The following is an 18,182-nucleotide window of genomic DNA, read 5'->3' as shown; positions in this document are numbered from 1 at the left end:
GACCATGGTCCCATCACTTATCTTTCCTGTGCATCTCCCTCCCCTGCCACCCTTTGTCTGGCTTGTCTGCATAGGCTTTGGTGCAGGGACAGTCTCTTGTTGTGTGTCCGGGCAGCACCCGGCACAACGGGGCCCTGATCTCAGCTGGAGCAGGGACCGTTTCTTGCTCTGTGTCTGTGCAGCGCCTGACACAGCCGGGCCTGATCTCAGCCCCTGTGCTCTGCTTTGAGACTCACCCAGAACTTAGTGCCCTGTCAGTCCGTATTGTCTGGCCAGAAGCATCCCTTGCCCCTAGAGCCATTGCTCCTTCATGCGCTCCCTGAGGGCTGTTCACCCCCCAGCCCATCCCCACGGCTTCCCCAAGGGCCATGGAGTTGCAGAACAGACGCTGGCTGAGGGGCCTGACCCTGGGAGGGAGGGGGTCTGGCCACACAGCCAGGGAGGGGGTCTGGCCACGTAGCCAGGGAGGGGGTCTGGCCACACAGCCAGGGAGGGGGTCTGGCCACGTAGCCAGGGGGGACGTCTTACCTTCTCCAGGTAGTTAAACTCCATGGCGATCTCCCGGAAGAAGAAATAGACGTGGCTCTTCCACTCCACGGCATGGACAAAGTAGGGCTCTGGGGTGGGGGGAAGGGCAAAGCAAAGGGGGTCAGAGTCTGGCCACAGGAAGCGAGGGGGAGATGGGGGAACCTGATGACAGCCAGCAGGGCATGATCCCTGCGGGGGCACCCCCCCCCCGAGACGGCCAGGGAGCTACCACCAGAGCCTCCAGGACAAGTAACTTTCTAAGGCAGAAGGTAACTCAACCCCCCCATCAGCTCCTGCTTCGTCCCTAGACGAGAATGCTCTCTCTGTCCCCACCCCCACCCCTCCGGGAACGGGGACAGGACCCCACCTTTGAACCACTTGGAGTCGTGCTTGACGGTGCGCAGGGTCGGGCTGTCCCCCAGGCTCCGGTAGATCACTGTGTCGATTGCCAGGAAATCTGTCACCGTGGCCGTGAACAGCATCCCGCCTGCCAAGGGGAGAGAGGGAATGAATAGGACAGACAGACAGACAGACAGACGGGGCTTTATGGGCATGGCTAGATAGATAGATAGATAGATAGATAGATAGATAGATAGATAGAGGGGTGTATAGGGATAGATAGATAGATAGATAGATAGATAGATAGATAGATAGATAGATAGATAGATAGATAGATAGATAGATAGAGGGGTGTATAGGGATAGATAGATAGATAGATAGATAGATAGATAGATAGATAGATAGATAGAGGGGGTGTATAGGGATAGATAGATAGATAGATAGATAGATAGATAGATAGATAGATAGAGGGGGTGTATAGGGATAGATAGATAGATAGGGTGTATAGGGATTGATAGGCAGGCTATATGAGGATGGATAGACAGACGGATGAGTATGGGGATAGACGGACAGACAGACAGACAGATGGACAGACAGATGGCTGTGCCAGAGGATGGACAGATCGATACAGAATGAGGGAGAAAAGGTGTGTGACGTGATATCTTCCAATGGACCAACTTCTGTTTGGGCAAGAGCTGCTCCCGAGCGCCGCGGAGCGAAGGACGGGCTCTGGGGAGCTCAGAAGCTCGCCTCTTGCACAAACAGACAGAGATCCAATAAAAGATACGACCTCACCCACCTGGTCTCTCTCATTTCCTGGGACCAACACGGCTACAACACCGCTGCAAGACAGACAGACAGACAGATAAATGGGCATTTATCGGAGCCGACGGACAAAGTGGCAAAAGGGAGCCGGGCAAAGCGAAAGAGCCAATGAACACAAGAAAGAAGGGAAAAAACCCCCGAAGAGAACGACCCCGAGTTTTTGGGCTGTGCCCCAGGGCTGGCGAGCTCACTGCAGGGAGCTCAGCACAGAGGGGAAGCAGGCGCCCCCTTCCCGAAACGAGGCCGGGCGCTACTGACCCGTGAAGAGGGCGACGTTGGCATGTTTGGGGTCGTAGGGGCACCGGGCCATGCCGCTGATGTTGTCTCCAATGGGCTCCAGGGTGTCCATCTGAAGGAGAGGGAGAGAGGTGATCAGTTGGCACCCAGGCCTGCCAGCTCCCAGCCTCGCTGGGCTCGCCCCAGGGACAGAAAACTCAGGGGACTACAGCAAGGCCCCTAAATCCACAACCAGGCGCCCCACGAACTGACTGGCCCATCGAGATGCTGCGAGCTGGCAGCTCCTCCTGGCTGTCCCATGCTGGGCTCTGTGCACACACCCGCTCCTGGCCTCACACACCTTACAGCGTAAATGGGCAAGGGAGGGGAAACTGAGGCACAGCCTGGGGAAATCACTTGCTCCAGGTCACAGCCCAGAGCCGACAATAGAGTCCATCTTCCAGCGCCCCAGGCTGGGCCAGGCTGCCTCTCACATGGCCTGCGCCCCAATATTCCCTCTCATCGGTTCCCTCAATGCGCGGAATAAATTTGTATGTGCACTGAGGCCTATGTGAAGGTGCACCACTAGTAAAAACACACACCTCGCTGCGGGCGCTTTGCTAATCCGCAGGGCAACACTGGAATCCCTCCTCAGCGGCTGCACCCGTTCACAGCATCCAGGGAACACTGCGGCACCCCCACCTCTCCCGCACGCAGGGGGGTCCCGGGGCCCCGCCCTTTGCTGGCCCATCAGCTCAGAGGTCTCAGATCCACCCCTGAGCTGCGGCCACCTGCTGCTCTACTCTGCCCCTCCCGCCCTGCCCGGGGAGCACTGCAGGGCTGGTCAACGAGATCCCTTCCCATCAGCACCGAATACACCGGGGCTCTTGCCCTTGTTTCCGGCTTCCCCTCTCCCTCCTGGCCTCCTACTGGCCCAGCCTCCTGCGCCCTGGGCAGGGGCCTCTGTAGATCAGCCCTGGAGCCTGCTTGGCAACAGCTGGGAGGTGACCCAACTTCAGCACAGGGAGCAGGGAGAGCTCCCGCACATGGGGGGGATGCAGCGGTCTGGGCTTGACAGGGGAACGTCCCCAATGCACTGTGCCCCCCCGGCTGGCTGCTGCCTTTGCTGCTCCATACCCCCCTCGCTCCCCCCGCTCTGCTCCAGCTCCGGGGGAGTGGGCCACCAGGACTGCCCCTTTTCTCCCAGGGGGAGGGTGATGTGCTGCATGCAGACAACCCCCCCTCCACGGCTTACGCCCTGCACTCTGCCAGCTGCCCGCGCTGGGAGGGGCGCTAGCAGCCCTCGGAGGAACGGGGCGCCGCATGCCCAGAGGGGTGAGCCCCCAGCGGGGCAGGGGCGTTGGGGAAAGACACTCGCACGGGCTCACATGACAGATGCTACAGGGGCCCGTGCGACCCACACAGGCACGTGAGGCGCCCCCATGCACAGGAACCGGCTAACCGTACACGACACGGCCGTGCAGTGCACACTCGCCGCCCGCAGGCACGCCCTGCACAAACCACACACAATGCTCCGCTGAGCGCTACACACCCGGGCACGTGCGCCCCGTGGCACCCCACGTGGGACATCCCACGCCCGTGGGCGAGGGCCAAACACTGGCTGAAGCTGAGCCATGCACAGAGCCCCCCTCCAATACACACGCCCCACCCCGTGGGAAGACCCGGCAGCCCAAGCTGCCCAGGCCCGGGCAGGCGGGGGACTCACGCTGTAGTTGGCGCAGACGGGGTTGAAGGCGTTGGTCCCGCACACGAAGAGCGAGCTCTCGTTCCTCACCAGCAGCACCTTGACGAAGTTCCGGCACTCTGCCTGGAGAGGGGAAGGGGCGTCAGTGCCGGGGCAGGGCAGCCGGAGCAGCCCCCTTCGGCGCCGGAGACGACGGGCCCGGCCCTGCCCTTGGAACTCGTGGGTGCGGGGCAGGGCCCTGGCACCGGGGAGCAGAATGTGGCTTGATGCACCCAGAGGGCCGATCTGTGGCGTGGGCTGGCCGCCCTGGCTCACGGCCACCCCAGCACAGCGGGGAAAGAGCAACTTCCAAAGAGACACGGCCAAGGAGCCTCACCGCACATAAGGTTACGGCGAAGAAACGCGTCCGTCTGTCCCCACGTGCCCTTCCTTCCTGTGTACCGAGCCATCCAGCCGTCTGTCCATCCGCCCCATGCAACCCCTCCCCCATCCATCCACCCATATCTATCCACCCCTTCCACCTCCAAGCATTCCTGCCTAGCCAACTATCCATGCTCCTCTATCTATCCATCCCTTTATCTACCTAGCCATCCCCATGCACACCCTCTATAAAATCCCCCGACTCAAAGCCAGGGGTGCGGAACCTGCGGCCCCCGGCTTACTTGGATCTGGCCCGGGAGGCTGGAGGCTCCCCTGCAGCACTGGGGAGCCTGCACTGGCACTCCAGCCCTCCCTCTATCGCACTGTGGGGCTGGAGCGCGCAAAATCTACTTGCCTGGGGGTCAACAGCCGCCGACCCAAACAAGTTTCCCAATCCCTGCTCTCTGCAGACCGCACTACCCAGCTAGTTATCTCACTAGAAATGGTTCCCTGATGCTTGTTTTTAAATCTAGGTTGAAGCAGTTTTCTGTTTCTATTTCCAAACTCCCTGCGGGGTGTGCCCGGGGACCACGGCAGCACGGGGCTTGGGAGCCCAGACATCGCCATCGTTAAAGGCCTTCATTGTCTAGTCGGAGGGAAATGCCAAAGGGAACGCTCAGCAGGGACAGACAGAGGTGTTACAGATCCAGCCAGCCGTCACTGTCTCCGATCCTGCTGGCTGCCCAGGTGAGCTGAGTGGCTGATCTGGAGCCTGACAAGCGTCCCTTTTAACCTTGCACAGAGCACTCCGGCGAATGGAGAAAGACGGGCCGCTCTGCCCGGGGAGGCCAAGCCAGCCGGCTCCAGGTGCCGCTCCACAGGGCAGGGTGGACACAAACAGAAAGGCTGCAAATTTAGGGCCAGATGCCACCTGCGCACCCGCCATGGGCCCTCGGGAGCCAACGCTCCAGGAACGAGGCCTTCCCAAGCGTGCGGTGGGGGGAGGCCGGGGAGAGAGGAGGAGAAAAAAGAAGCCAGCCAAGCACCTGAATGCTCCATATTTCCAGGCCTGCAAGGAAACCATGGAAACACACATTCATGTGCTTTGATTGGGAAACAAAGAGGCCCCAAACCTGTGAAGCTGCCTGGGCAGAAAGAGGAGACGCGCGCGCGAGGGCAGAGGTGGATGGAGGCGGCTGAAACCGCTTCTGTGGAGCTCAGAGGTGGGGAGAGGTTGGGGTCCTGGGCGTGTGCTGAGGCGGTGCTCAGGGACCTGCTGGAGGGTGGAGATTCTTGTGGACAAGGGTTTCCACGTTCGTAAGGAATAAAAACCGGCTCCAGGGTGGGGCTGGGGAGGGGAACCGTCCCTTTAAGCTCTCACCATTGCCCCAACTCAGGCTCAAACACGTAAAAAAACTTCAGATCAAGAGAAATCTCCATCCCTGGAGGTTTTTAAGTCTTGGCTTGACAAAGCCCTGGCTGGGATGGTTTAGTTGGGGTTGGTTGTGCTTTGGGGAGGGGTTGGCCTTGATGACTCCCGAGGTCTCTTCCAGCCCCGGGAGCCTATGAAATGGTTTATTAATGAAAAAGTGGCAACCGTTACAAAAACAAAGAAGTAAAATTTCCCCTGCAGCCTCCCAGTCTCAGGAACCTCCTAGCTGCCTTGTAACTGGGACTGGCCATTGGAAACCGAAACTGACTAGGAAGAGCCCTGAAACTGACAAGCCTGTTTTCCTTGTCCCAGGAGCCCACTTGGGTGTTCAAATCCTTTGTGCATCTGAGCTGTGGCATCACTTGTTACATGGATAAGACAAGGGGGGTTATCAAAGGCCGAAAGGGGAGGTTAGGGGCTCATCCCCCATTGGCGGTCCAGGGGCCTGGGTGCTTAGATGGGATTTTTCCAATGGGACGGAAGGATTTAGGAAGGGGTGTCTGACTGCGCAGCTCCACCAGAAACCCCAGCACCAAATCTCTCCAGCACAGGTCACCCTGCATGCACGGTGTGGACCTGGGGTAGCGTTTCTGTGGCATTCACCGGCCTGCTGGGTCCCCAAGAGAGCCACGTAAATAACAGGGCTGGATTCTCACAGGTGCCCACGGGATTGAGTTGAGGAAGGCGCATGAGTGACAGGTGGTGGAGAGATGCGGGGAGGGGGGAGGAGAACACGCTGTAGGGATAGGAGCAGGAAAAAGCAATGGGAATGGGAGGGGCGGGGCAGATAGTGCATGGAAGAGCCATGTTCCCACTGCACAGGTGCAGCAGCTATTCCCTACCACGGAAGCTGAGGCGTTAGGTGTGGTTTTGTGGCTCGGGGCTAAGGAACCCAAATTCCAGTTCAGTGGGAACTGGGCGCCAAATTCCACTAGGCTCCCTTGAAAATCCCACTCTCAACCCGCCATGTCTGGACAAGCTGGCCTCTGATTTCTTAGGAGCGTGTGGGTCAGATTCTCCGTCCCTTACTCCACGTGGACCTCAGTGTAATTCTTTGGGTGTGAGCAGCTCCACCCCCGCTGAGCGAGCTCAGAGTCTGGCCCTCGGATGTTTAACGAGCCAGCCCCTGAGTCAGTGGATGCTGATTTATTCCACTTCCTGGCGGTAATTGTGAGCCAGAGCTCCCGCTGTCCTGGGTTCTGATCCAGTGGGGCACCGGGGTCCCTCTCCCTGGGGAGCCTGGCGCACTGCCTTTTTCAGCCTGAAGAAGCATTAATGGAATCTGGAAATTGGATTTCTCACCGATTATGAGATGTGTCTGTTCTGATCAACAGACCAGAAATAATTAATTACAAAGCCAATTATACAGCGTCTAATAAATCACATTTGACACAAATGTTTGCAGGGAGTTAAAAGGCAGAGTGTGACACACACAGCTCTCTGTGGGCCCCACGCCGACCACCGCACAGCGAGCGGGGAGGCGACGGGAGGCGCTGGCTGGAGAGCTAACGCACCAGACAAAGCCAGTGTGCTCCGCAGATCGCTGTGGGAGCGGGCGTCCCGGCACTAGTGAGCTGGGCCACGGATCCTGGCACCAGCAGGGCCACTATTTTGAGGAGCATCTTGGAGTCCCAGCCAAGGGAGGGGAGGGTCAGAGAGCTGGGGCAACTCGCGGAGGAAATGCCACTTCTCCTCCCCGCCCCAGCCTCCGCCATGGCAGGGCAGGCAGTGGGGCAGGCTGTGCCCTTACCTCGTGCTTCCCCTTCATCCGGCAGATGCTGATGTCATGTGGGTTCGACCGCCACGTCAGTTTCTGGGTATAAAGCCAACAACCAACTCGAGTCAAACGCAGAGGAGGCAAAGACCCAGATTTCCTGCTCCCCCTGCCCCTCTTTCGCTGGCTGGGGCTAAGCTCTCCCTGCATTTGGCACATGGGTGGGAGCTGCCTGAGCCCAGAGGGAAGATGCCAGCCCAGGTAAGCTGCACTCTGCGTGACAGTGGCAGCCCAAGGGGTGAGGCTGGCGTCTGTCCCTCGGACACCAGCCCAGGAGCCCCTGGGACTGTGACGTGCTCCTGGAGCTGCTTGGAGTGATCCTGCACCCAGGCGCCCACGCGAAGGCAGCGGCTTGGCTTGGAGCTGTGCATAAGTGAGGCTGGCCCCTGGCGGAGGCCCGGGGAGCTGTCCCCGTGGGTTAGCAGTGCCTGGGAGAGCCCCGCAGAGCCGCCCAGCCCAGCACTTACCCGCTGGTATCGCATCTCGCTGGCCGTGGCAGGCTCCAGGCTCACCCGGTACAGGTTATCCCTGGTGGGAGAGAAGGGGACAGGCCCATGAGAGCGAGCTAGACAATGGGGGTGCACATTAGATACAGCCCTACGCCACCCACATGCCCACAGAACAGCCCCCCAACCCACACTGCCAGCCCCAGCATGCCCCCCAAACCACCTGCAACCCTCCCTGAGAACCTACACGCTCATTCCACCCAACACCCTATACCCCCAGTATGTGCCTCAATTCATTCCCTACCCTCCTGAGAACCTACACACTCATTCCACACGCCCCTGCATCTCTACCAAATGCAACACATCACCCTCAAAACATCCCCTCTGTGCCACAATTCATTCCCTACCCTCCTGAGAACCTACACTCATAACACATGCATCTGAATTACCACCCAACACCCCACACTGCCCATATGCACCCCAAGTCCTTCCCTACCCCCTCCTGAGAACCTACACACTCGTAACACACCAAGCAACAAACAAGTCACCAGACACCCATTCGTAATGCCCCCTCAAATGGCAACACCCCACCCAACACACAGCAATCTCTAGGACTGTGTACACCCCCCTTCCAACTTCCCTAGACAACAATGCTCCCCAAGCTCCTCCCCCCAGACACACCCCGTGCCTGGGTGTAAGGTCCAGGCACGGTGGGTGGGGCTGTTTCCCTGGGGAATTGAGGGCATTTCCACTAGCTGCTCCGTCCCGGGGCGACTGTCGGGCATCTGGTGTCTGTGATGGAAAAGGGGAGGCAGGATCTGGGGCAGTGCAGGCCCGTTCCACCACCACCAGCAGGCTCTGCATCCCAGGCTCATCCCAGGGCAATGGGAAGGGAGCCCGACAGCTCCCGGACTGGGCGAGCCACCCACCCTATTCAGCTCCAGGTGATTGGCAGCGGAGCTGGGCAGGAGCACAGGGCTGAGGCAGGCGGGCAGGGCTCGGCGCCAGAGCCCGATCCCCACGGCCAGCACGGCGGGAGAGGCCGAGAGGACCCGGCGCTGGGCTGAGGACGCTCCGCAGGGGTGAAGAGGGAGGTTAGCAGAGCAGGGTGGAGAGACCGGGGTGCTGCTTCCGCGCTGCCGGGGCACAGACAGGCTCCCCCCGCGCCCCGCCAGCGCTTTCTGACGGACACGTGGCCGCGGCCGCCTGTCACCGTGACAATTCCCCCTCCCCACTCCTGGTCTGCGCGGCGAGGAGGGGGCAGAGCTGCGTCGGGCTCCTCTCCAGGGAAAGAGGGGGACCCCCATGGGGGGAAGGGAGGAGGGGTCCCCCTAACCCAAGCCTCCCCCCCGATGTAAGGATGGCAGCCCATGGTACTTTAAAAAGGCGCCTTGCTGGTGATCCCAGGGCACTGACCTCGTCTCGTTAGGGCTCAGGGCAAGAAATTCTTTGTCCTCAGATCTGATGAGGGGGCGAGGGGGGAGGTCAAAGGTCAAGAGGTAGTGGTGTGAATTTCCTCCTCCTACCACCACCTGCCATGCTCTGAGCCCCCCTGGTTATTCCCCTTTATTCTCAGTGCAGCCCCCTCCCCCGCCTCCTGCTCGTTAGGTAACGAGGCTGGACTCAGGACACGGCCCCCTTCCCCCGCCCGGCAGCGGTGCTGGAGTGCACAGCGGGCCCGGGGGTCAGCACCCTCCTATGGAGCCCCGAAGTCAGACTCTGCTGGGGGCAGGGTGAGCTCTGGGGATGGGCTGCAGGGGACTGCAAAGGGGGCGCCGGAGGGAGCAGAGACTTCCCCCCTCCCGCACCTCACCCCTTCCCCCACCGGACACGATGCGCTTCCCAGACCCCCCCCCGCCCCTCTCCCAGTCCTGCAAGCCAGCCCCTTCCAGCACCCAGCTGGCCCCCATCCCCCGCACAGCTGGCTTGCGGTGCCCCACCCCCACCCGCCTGGCTCCTGCGTCAATTTCAAGTGATGGTGCATTAATGAACCTCTGGGAAGCTTCCCTCTAATTGCTGCCTCCCGGGCTCTGGCAAAGGAGCGGAGCCGCGTCCCCTTGAGCGGCCGAGGCCGGCGAGGCGCGGGGAGGAGATGCCCCCGGGTCACTCTGCTCAGCCTCATCAGGGGCCGAAAATTCCTCCTCGGAGGGGGCTGCTCCCTCTCTCCTGTCTGGCTGCTACCGAACTGCCTCCCCTCCCCCCCCCAGTGCCAGGCTAGGAGCCTAGGGAGAGAACGGGGTAAGCCGGGGTCACCCGCCGGGAGCATCCTAGGGGATGGGGTTGGGGGGGCAAAGCAGGGCACCAAGCCTGCTGCTGCAGGGTGCACGGGGGGGGGGGGGGGTGAGAGAAACGACAGGGGGTCAGACTGGGAGAATATGCCCCTCCGTGTGGCTGAGCGCCCTGGGGTGCTAGTATCTCCAGCCCCTGGGGAGACAGGATGCCCCTGCTGCTACCACAGCCCTGGACAGGGGCTCTGGTCCTCCTGACGCCTCCAGTCACTGTTCCCCCAGCTCCCTGCATAGCACAGCTGCACGCACTGCACAATCCCTCCCTCCTCTAGGCCGCGAGGGGCTGGCGCACGCTTCGCACACACTTCAGGCCACGTGCACGTGGCTAGAGGCCATGTCGCTGGCTGCCTGTTCTCAGCCCCCAAGAGAGGGTGGCGTTATTACAGCCCCTAGCTAAAGCCTGCCCACACTGAGAGCCCTGCCCCCCAGGGGTGGACACACCAGAACCCAGTAATCAAATAATTCCAGGGGACAGCACATGAAAAATCAGGGAGGTGAGTGAAGCTGGCTGGGAGCAGAGAAGGGGAAACAGAGCAGAGCACCCCAGACAGCACCCTCTGCTCCTCCAAGGCAGGCCAGGAGCCAGTGGACACATGCCTGTCAGTGTGAAAGAAACTATTGGCATATACATGCAACCACACTTAAGTGGCAGCCCTCAGCTTGTGCTTTGAGTATCCCTGTGGCCCCCAGGGCTTTCGAAGGTGAGTAGCCCTGGCCCAGGAGAACTGTGCCCAGAGTCATGACTTGAGGGAGGGCTGGAAATAGGTTCTACTGGTACAGACCCACTGCCCCATTACAGCTTCCTCCATCTGGTATGGCAGACAATAGGGCATGTGTAAATCAGGAGGTGGTGGGAACAGGGCAGCCAGCCCAGAAGAAGGACTGCAATGTCCAGGGAACTGCCACCAGGTGGATTTGAACCTGGGACCTCCAGAACTTAGTGTAGGAGCCGCTTCAGTGTGAGCTATAAAGCCAGCTGGCCCTCAGCTTAGGCTGTAGAACTCCCTTGTTCTTCTCTCTCATTTTGGTGGTCTAAATGCCACTGCATGGGATAGCGAAGCACCCCTCCCCCCCCCCGAGGTGTGTGGGTTACAAATTCACGCCAAGGTCTCCCTCTCGCTTTAGAAGAGGCAGGTGGGAAACCACACCTGGTACACACCCAGGCTCACGGTTCCATGAGGGAGCCTCCAACTAATACCCCTGGCAGGCCGTGGGACCGGGGTGGGTGGTAGGAGGCCCCAACGCTGGCTGGCCGGGCAGGACACACGGACAAGGAAGAGAAGGGACAAAGAACGAATCTTGGGCCCTGCAGCCACCAGTTCCCAGTGCATGGCAACCCCCCCGCTCCAGCCCTGCCTGACCCAAGTGGGTGAGGAAAACAGGCCCTTCTCCCTGGCAATTTGTTTCTCGATCCGGCTTTTTATGCTGATTTATGGTGCCGGTTTCCGCCATAATCGGTGCAGTTAAGTGGCAGCCTTGGATGTTAAAAGTTCACTGCCTAAGTGCTGCTGCCGGCGGGTAAGTGCTGAGGCAAAATTATGATTCATGGAGCCGATCGGCGAGTGGGTAATTTATGTTCCGAGCGGCCAGATCGGTTTTTATTCATCTCAATTAAACAGGGCTGGCCAAACCCGATACATTTGGGCTAATGAATGACTAAGTTAAACACGCATTTATTTTCATTTGTCTTCTAATGCTCCTGGGCGGGCGGCAAAGCCGATGGAAAATAGTTCCTTCCCAGCGCCGGCCAGCAGGGAGTGCCCAAGCGTTGCCCAGCCAAGGGCTGAGCTGGGAATATGCTGGGCAGGGTCCCAGGGAGCCTACAAGAATAGAGCATGAAGTAGCCCCCCTTCCTTTTATTAATGCTGATGCAGCCTTGAGACTACAGTTCCCAGCATGCATTGCTCAAGCTGAGCAGAAAGCCGCTCAGCGCTAAACGGAGCACTGCATGCTGGGAGTTGTAGTCTCTCTACAGCCCACATGGTCTCAAACCTAAGCAGATGTTGCAGGCTGGGGTAACGTCTCCCACCTCCTACTCAGGCCTAGGGGGGAGCGCGGCATGCTGGGACCGCGGGCTGCATCTCGATCGCCGCGTGCTGGGGTTGCTGCAGTGGCTGGGTGCCCTGGAGATTAGCTCTGGGGAGCAACTGAGCAAGAACTGTCTGGCCAATGTGCCAAACCCTGCCCTGGAGACAGCAGACCCCACTGGCAGCTGCAGCAGCAGGGATAGGAGGCAGCTTTGTGACCAGAGCTCAGACTGGCCTGGCCGCCGCGGCTCTGCAGGGCTGGAGGGTGAACGTGGCAAGCAAACGCCAGCCCTGAAATCAAGGCTGAGAGTCCACGTAGGCGCAGTCACCCCAGACCTGCGGCCACCATCTGGGTGACACCATCACTAACCCAGTCACCTGCTCGCTCCCACCTGCATGGCTCAAGTGAAGCAGGGATGCTGTGTTTCTACCACAAGAACGGTCGTACTGGGTCAGATCAAAGGTCCCTCTCACCCAGTGTCCTGTCTGCTGACAGTGGCCAATCCAGGTGAAAGAACAGAACAGGGAACCATCGAGCGAGCCATCCTCTGTCACCCATTCCCCATTTCTGGCAAACAGAGGCCAGGGACACCTCCCAGACCCTGCCCATCCTGGCTCATAGCCATTGACGGACTTATCCTCCATGAATCTCTATAGCTCTGTTGGAACTCTGTGACAGTCTTGGCCTTCACAACCTCCTCTGGCAAGGAGTTCCACAGGTTGACAGTGTGTTGTGTGAAGAAACACTTCCTATGGCGTGTTGTAAATCTGCTGTCTATTCATTTCATTGAAGGACCCTTTGTTCTTGATTTCATTCAGCTCTGTCATATCCCCCCTTAGTTATCCATTTTCCAAGATGAAAAATCCCAGTCGTTTTAATCCCTCCTCCTACGGAAGCTGTTTCATCCTCCAAACTAGTTTTATTGCTTTTTTTCTCTACCTTCCCCAGCGCCAAGAGATCTGTTTTGAGAGGGGATGGCCACATCTGCCTGCTGTATTCAAGCTGCGGGTGCACCGTGGTTGTATTGAGAGGCAACCTGATACGTCCTGTCTGATGACCCATCCCTTTCCTAGTGAGTTACAACTTTCTCTTTGCTTTTTTGGCTGCCACTGCACATGAAGCAGATGTTTTCAGAGACCTGTCCACAGTGACTCTCTCTCCGGTGGCAACAGCTACTTTAGATCCTGTCGTTGTATATGCACAGTGGGCATTCGGTTTTCCAGTGTGCGTTACTTTGCATATATCGATACTGACATTCGTCTGCCCAGCCGTCCCCCCATCCTCTCTCCCCCCGATTCCTCTCCTTCCTCTCCTTCTCCCCTTCCCCTTCCTCTTGGGCACTCTGTGTCTTGGGCTGGGTGTGCCCACGTCTGGGGCCTGCTAGAGGAGCCACCCAGCCTGGAGCATTACCTGTCGCCGATGTACAGAGTCCTGTTGACTTTCAGCATGCGCTGGATGTTGAGCCGTTCTGCTCCGCTGCCGTCCAGGCTGGAGAAACGTCTCTGCCCGCTGCCCACGAACACGGCATAGTGCTTCACGTCTGCCAGGGGACACAGCAAAGCAGCACCCGCTAGCTCCCCACTGCTCCAGTGCTGCCCAGCGGGTCTCCCCCATCAGCTCGGCTTGACTGCTCAGCAGCGAGGTTCCCCCCCTCCCCTCTCCTCCCTCCCTCCCCGAACTCTGATGCTCCTCGATCCTGACCCGGAGACTCTCCATCGTTGGCTTGGAAGAGCCGCCCAGCGCCCCAGCTCTGCCACGCGACCCCCATTCCCACACCCGTCTACCTGCCATGCCACGTGCCACATTAGATGCTCGGCCCAATGCGCCCCTCTCCTGCTCAGCTGACACAGCCCCTCCCTGCTGTAGACTTCTCCCTGGCACGCCAGGATAGGAGGAGGCTGTATGGGGCTGGGGACTCTGGGGTTCTTGCCCCAACTCTGGCAGGGGAGGGATCTAGTGGTTAGAAGAAGGGGGCTTGCGTGCCAGGGTTCTATTCCTGGCTCTGCCACTGACCCCGGGCAAGTCTCACCCCTCCAGTACCAATACAGCCCTTTCCCCCGGGGCAGCTCCTCCATCTGGGCCACCCTGGTTGCCCTCGACACAGCTCCCTGCTGCGCCCCGAATCCGCTGCTGTGCAGCCGGCCTGCTGCACCTGCCCCCATGTGGAGCCCAATGAAACCGGGGGGGGGGGGGGTTCGCAAGCGAATGCACCAGACTGTGCTCCCCCCTCCCAGCTCTTCCTCGCCTGCCCCCCCCCCCTCTCCCTCACTTACAGTCTCCAGGGGCCACGCTAATGGGCCCCGGCTCTTCGGGGAAGGTGGCGCCGGCCCCCTCCAGCAGCAGCAGGATGAGCAGAGCGCAGGGCGGACTCATGGTCTCCGGGAGGGACGGGCGCCCTTCACACCTGCAGCGGCACAAGCAGAGCGCCAGGGTGTGAGGCCAGGGGAGAGGGTGTGGGGACAGCCAGCAGCCAGCAGGGGGCAGGTGCAGCGAAAACCCTCCCCTCCCCCCGCCCCTGCCCCCAAAAGGCGAGAAGGGGCCGGGAGGGAATGTCCGGCCGTTCCAGTTTCAAAGGAGCTAATGGAAGCAGCTGTTTGGCACCATCACGGCTCCCAACGGGGGTGGGGAGGGGCCCGGCTCGGGTTTCCCCCTGCCCCGGGGGGCCGGTGAGGAGGGAGTCAGACAGACGTTCCCCACCCCCCACTCAGCTTCATTACTGTTGGCGGGGCCCCTTCCACACGGAGCTCTGTAACCCCAGGATAGGGGCTGGGGACCCCGGGGTTCTTGCCCCAACTCTGGCATGGGGAGGGGGATCTAGTGGTTAGAACGAGGGGGCTTGTGTGCCAGGACACCTGGGTTCTATTCCCGGCTCTGCCCCTGACCCCAGGCAAGTCTCACTCCTTCCGTGCCTCAGTTTCCCCCTCGGTGCAAGGCTGTGGTGCCAAAATGGTGGTGATGCGGGAGCTGCCCTGCTGTCCCAGCGCTGTGACTGGGGCCCCCCATGCTTGGCAGCGGGGACAAAACCCAGACTCCCCGGCTTCCAGAGCATGGGGCTGGCAGGCCCTGAGCGGGAGCCCATCCCTGGGGGAGCCCAGTGCCCCTAGAGGCCTGCTGCCAACCTCCCAGAGGGTGGGTAAGTGGAAGTCTGGCTGGGATACCCCATGCTCCTCCCAGGGGCCCACGATCCCCGCGGGGGCACCGGCTCCCTGGCACACTGCTCTGTCCGAGGAGGGGGAGGCGGGGGGGCTTGGGGCGCAGGCTACCGGGCGCGGAGCCAAGAGCGGCTGCTTTTGTCACGGAGGAGGCGGCGGGTGCGGGGGCACGGGGGGGGGGGGGGGGGGGCGGTTGCTTTGCAGGGTGAAGGAAACTGGGCCATTCCCAGACAAAAGAATCCCAAATATGCTGGGAAAAGCCGTTCTTCCCTTCAGCCCCCCCATCCCTGGTTCCCCTTCCTTCTCCCCATCCCCCGACTGCCCATCCCTCTCTCAGTCCGAGGGGCTCAGAGGGGGGCCACAAAAAACAGGAGGAGGATCCAAATCCGCAGGGGCCCGACTACCCTGGGGGCTGCCAGCCTCCCCGCTGAACCCTGCCCATGCAGCGGAGGCGGCTACTGCCCCCGGGTCAGGCTGGCAGGGCCTGGGGCCAGATCAGCACCTCCCCCACCCTGCACCCTGGGCGTCCCCCGGGCATGAGGGCCCCTCCCCCGGGGGTGAAAGCAACTCAGCTCCGGTGGGGGGAGGGGTCAGGCTGGGGGGGACAGTGCCTGTAGCAAATGTAAATGTGGGACAGTCATGCCAGGGGCTCAGGGCAGGGAGCTTATTAGAGCATGTGGGGCTTGGGGGTGGGATGCAGGAGTCAGGGCAGAGGCTTGGGGGTGTGGGAGGCTCAGGGCAGGGGATGGGGGGCCGGAGTCGGATGTGGAGGGTGTGGGGGGGTGCTGGAGTCAAGGCGGGGGCTGTGGAAGGCCCAGGACAGGGGGTGGGGGTGCCGGAGTCAGATGTGGAGGGGGAACAGGAGACAGGGCAGGGAGTTGTGGGGGGGCTCAGCTCAGGGAATTGGGGGTGGGAGGAGCTCAGGGATGGGGGTGCGGTCACTGTGCAGTCCGGCCCCCCAAGCACTGGGGGTGGGGGTGGGGACAGCGCTGCCAAGCTGCTCACGCGTCGGCCTTGGAGCCCGGGTACGCTGCAGCCGTGTCACCCAAGTGCTGACACCACCCAGAGCCCCGGGCCCAGCCAGCCAGTCTCTGACCAGGGCACCACACGGGGACCCGCCGCGACAGACACAACCCCAGCACACTCCATGGCCAGCACAGCGCCCCCGACACACCCCACCACCAGCCCCAGCACAGCACCCCCGACACACCCCACCACCCGCCCCAGCACAGCACCCCCGACACACCCCACCACCAGCCCCAGCACAGCGCCCCCGACACACCCCGCCACCAGCCCCAGCACAGCGCCCCCGACACACCCCACCACCAGCCCCAGCACAGCGCCCCCGACACACCCCATGGGCAACACAGCGCCCCCGACACACCCCACCACCAGCCCCAGCACAGCGCCCCCGACACACCCCACCACCAGCCCCAGCACAGCGCCCCCGACACACCCCATGGGCAACACAGCGCCCCCGACACACCCCACCACCAGCCCCAGCACAGCGCCCCCGACACACCCCATGGGCAACACAGCGCCCCCGACACACCCCGCCACCAGCCCCAGCACAGCGCCCCCGACACACCCCACCACCAGCCCCAGCACAGCGCCCCCGACACACCCCACCACCAGCCCCAGCACAGCGCCCCCGACACACCCCATGGGCAACACAGCGCCCCCGACACACCCCACCACCAGCCCCAGCACAGCGCCCCCGACACACCCCACCACCAGCCCCAGCACAGCACCCCCGACACACCCCATGGGCAACACAGCACCCCCGACACACCCCACCACCAGCCCCAGCACAGCGCCCCCGACACACCCCACCACCAGCCCCAGCACAGCACCCCCGACACACCCCATGGGCAACACAGCGCCCCCGACACACCCCACCACCAGCCCCAGCACAGCGCCCCCGACACACCCCATGGGCAACACAGCGCCCCCGACACACCCCACCACCAGCCCCAGCACAGCACCCCCGACACACCCCATGGGCAACACAGCACCCCTGACACACCCCACCACCAGCCCCAGCACAGCACCCCCAACACATCCCATGGGCAACACAGCACCCCCGACACACCCCATGGGCAACACAGCACCCCCGACACACCCCACCACCGGCCCCAGCACAGCACCCCCAACACACCCCATGGGCAACACAGCACCCCTGACACACCCCACCACCGGCCCCAGCACAGCACCCCCAACACACCCCATGGGCAACACAGCACCCCTGACACACCCCACCACCAGCCCCAGCACAGCACCCCCAGCACACCCCATGGCCAGCACAGCGCCCTCGACACACCCCACCACCGGCCCCAGCACAGCGCCCCCGACACACCCCATGGGCAACACAGCACCCCCGACACACCCCACCACCAGCCCCAGCACAGCGCCCCCGACACACCCCACTGACACATCCCACAGGCAGACCCTGGTGGAACACTCCCTGACGCACCCCACTTCCAGATCCCAGCACCCCACACTCCACGCCCCACAGACCCAGCCCGACACTACACACCACACATGGGACCACAACATGAACACAACAGCATGGACACAACCCATCCCTCGCCAGCGTGGTGCAGCAGGACTGCGGGGTCCCACCGCGCTCACACCACCGCCGAGGAGCCACATTTCATGAAGCCCCCCAGGTCTGCGGAAAGACACCCCCCCCCCCGCTATAGCTCTAACACCGATCCCCCAGCCCCTTGGAACTGCTCATTGCTTTCTCCGCAGCCCCCACCATGCTCAGTAACGGACGCCAGGCAGACGGAAAAGCTGGCGGAGAGGGTCAATGCAGATACTTATCAAGAGTGAAAGAAGGAGAGAAAATAGGAGGGATAAAGAGAGAGAGAGGCAGAAGAAAAAAGAAACAAGAATGAAGCCCCCACTTCCCATCCATCTGATAGGGGCCCATCCCTGGAACTGGTCCTGCCCCACAGAGCAAGCATGGCCCATGAGGGTGCTCAGCCAGACTGGCTTCCAACCCCCCAACCCCGCCAAGTTCATTCCAGCACCATCCCGGAGTTCCAGATCGCTTGCCAGCTGGGTCCGAGCTCCGGCTTCGTGCC

The 18,182-nt window shown here is 61.5% G+C and overlaps 1 protein-coding gene across 3 annotated transcripts in view; it reads right to left on the bottom strand.

Annotated features, from left to right (window-relative positions):
- The window catches only part of SEMA6B (semaphorin 6B), an 89,855-nt gene that overhangs the window by 20,502 nt on the left and 51,171 nt on the right, over positions 1 to 18,182 (bottom strand). For all 3 annotated transcript variants that reach the window (XM_075903047.2, XM_075903049.2, XM_075903048.2), the window contains exons 2-9: positions 14,215 to 14,345; positions 13,352 to 13,481; positions 7,647 to 7,707; positions 7,156 to 7,218; positions 3,635 to 3,736; positions 1,951 to 2,041; positions 896 to 1,015; positions 529 to 617 (exon numbers count right to left, since the gene is read on the bottom strand). In XM_075903047.2, the coding sequence (XP_075759162.2) occupies positions 529 to 617; positions 896 to 1,015; positions 1,951 to 2,041; positions 3,635 to 3,736; positions 7,156 to 7,218; positions 7,647 to 7,707; positions 13,352 to 13,481; positions 14,215 to 14,314 (756 nt within the window). In that variant the 5' untranslated portion in view covers positions 14,315 to 14,345. The remainder of the gene's footprint in view (positions 1 to 528; positions 618 to 895; positions 1,016 to 1,950; positions 2,042 to 3,634; positions 3,737 to 7,155; positions 7,219 to 7,646; positions 7,708 to 13,351; positions 13,482 to 14,214; positions 14,346 to 18,182) is intronic.

Source organism: Pelodiscus sinensis, chromosome 32 (genome assembly GCF_052426305.1).
Source record: "Pelodiscus sinensis isolate ZL-2025 chromosome 32, ASM5242630v1, whole genome shotgun sequence".
NCBI classification, from domain to species: Eukaryota; Metazoa; Chordata; order Testudines; family Trionychidae; genus Pelodiscus; species Pelodiscus sinensis.
The sequence above is the reverse complement of the archived record's forward strand: the minus strand, read 5'-3'. Positions and strand labels throughout refer to the sequence as shown.